The 1,718-nt window shown below is 20.5% G+C and overlaps 1 protein-coding gene across 1 annotated transcript in view; it reads left to right on the top strand. All coding sequences in view use genetic code 6, as the record gives it.

Annotated features, from left to right (window-relative positions):
• The window catches only part of TTHERM_002653326 (hypothetical protein), a gene marked incomplete at both ends in the record, with an annotated part of 411 nt that extends 107 nt beyond the window's left edge, over nucleotides 1-304 (top strand). The window contains 2 exons of the mRNA XM_012797740.1: nucleotides 1-93; nucleotides 280-304. The exon at nucleotides 1-93 is cut by the window's left edge and continues 107 nt beyond it. Of these exons, the coding sequence (XP_012653194.1) occupies nucleotides 1-93; nucleotides 280-304 (118 nt within the window). The remainder of the gene's footprint in view (nucleotides 94-279) is intronic.
• Nucleotides 305-1,718: the final 1,414 nt, after the last annotated feature.

The raw sequence follows: 1,718 nt of genomic DNA, 5'->3' as shown, positions 1-1,718 counted from the left end.
TAAATTTAAAAAATTTACTCGAATTTTCAATTCAAAGTTTTATGTTTGTTTTGAGCTAATGACATTTTTTTCTTTCAGGAAAAAAAATAAAATGTATTTTTAATCAATTATTTTATTTTATTTTTAAGTAAATTAAGTGCATTAATAAATTTTAAATAAAAAATTATTTTTATTTTTCTTAAATAAAGATTGAAGATTTTTTAAGTTTTTTTAAGTTAATTATAAACTAAGTTAAAAATATTAACAAGATATTTATTTTATATGTTTAATATTTTGAAGTTTCTGCTTTTTTCTGCTTAAATGAATGATAGATTTTTTAATATTTTCATTAACAAAACAATAAATATATTTATTTTATATTTAAAGCCTTATAGTAGGCTTACAGCATAAGTTAATTTAAAATAATATTTAATTTAAAACATAAATATTTATTCATTTATTTGCTTTTACAATGTTATTTTAATAAATTGAAAGTAAAACCATTTATAAAGAAGATTAATTTTCTTTAACACATTTTCCTTAGCTACAATTTATTAATATAATAGATGTACTATTTTTTGAATTTATTGTTTTTATTCATATAAAACCCCTGTTAAATGAATGGATTGATCTTGAGTTCTGATGACCTGAAAGGATTTATTTTTTATTGAATTTTTTAATTTTTGGGGTCTTATAGGAGAATTTTAGAGTTGATATTCATTAATTAATTAATTTTTGAAAAATGATGCAAAAAAATTAGGAAAATGAAAATATAATTTAAAATTATTTTTATATAAAGAATGTATTTTAACAACAGTTTGAATAAGAACAAGCATTTTTGGTTTTAATAATATTTTTTAGAGCCTATTATAAAATAGCTAAGGGAAATTATGATCCAACACACTAAAAAGAGTTTTTATGTAATTAAAAAAATTTGCTCTTAACACCCTAAAAGCATAATCCCCCACTAAAAATTTGAAAAAATATTAGATATTGCAAATGTTAATGATTAATTAGATAAGATATTCAATTTATGAATTTTATTGATTATCTCGTTCCTTTACTTATATTTACCTCATTTTTTTCATTTAAAATGAAATAAAAACAAACTATTAAAATATTTTTTTATTAAGTTCATCATATTAAAATACTGGGATTAGTAGCAAATATTTAAAACTTAAATCATGAATTAGTTGTAAGCTTATCTCATTCAAAATAATAGCAAAATAAGTTCTAAGTCATTGTTTTTTTAATTTGTAACGTTATAGCAAATAAATATACCTTGGGAAATATTAGGCTCCCGAATAAAAATATTCATTTTTATTTGTTACATTGATCTATTTAATTATTGTAGATCAATTAAATAATTGGGAAATAACAAACAATTTTTTATCAGAATTAAATATATTAACTAACCATGCGCTTAAAGTGAAAATACGTTTATTTCATATTTCTGTAATGATTAAAGAATTGTGGCGGTTTAATATATATCCAAAGGTCACATATATCTTAACTTGTGATTATTTGAATGGTAAATTCATAATCTTTTTAATTGTATGTTAGTGTACCCAACTTCTGAAATATGCAATGAATTGTTTTGCTGGATTCAGCTTAAACCATGGACTAATTAATGAAAGACACTGCTCCAACATTAGCTCTAAGTTCCTATGTGGAATTTCAGATTAAGTTACTTGTAATGCAAATAATGGTTGTTCATGGTTACCTATTTGTTCATTCTA

The sequence above is a fragment of the Tetrahymena thermophila genome (assembly GCF_000189635.1).
Source record: "Tetrahymena thermophila SB210 genomic scaffold scf_8254641, whole genome shotgun sequence".
Lineage (NCBI taxonomy): Eukaryota > Ciliophora > Oligohymenophorea > Hymenostomatida > Tetrahymenidae > Tetrahymena > Tetrahymena thermophila.
Note: the sequence above shows the minus strand (reverse complement) of the source record. Positions and strands in the feature narration are given on the sequence as shown.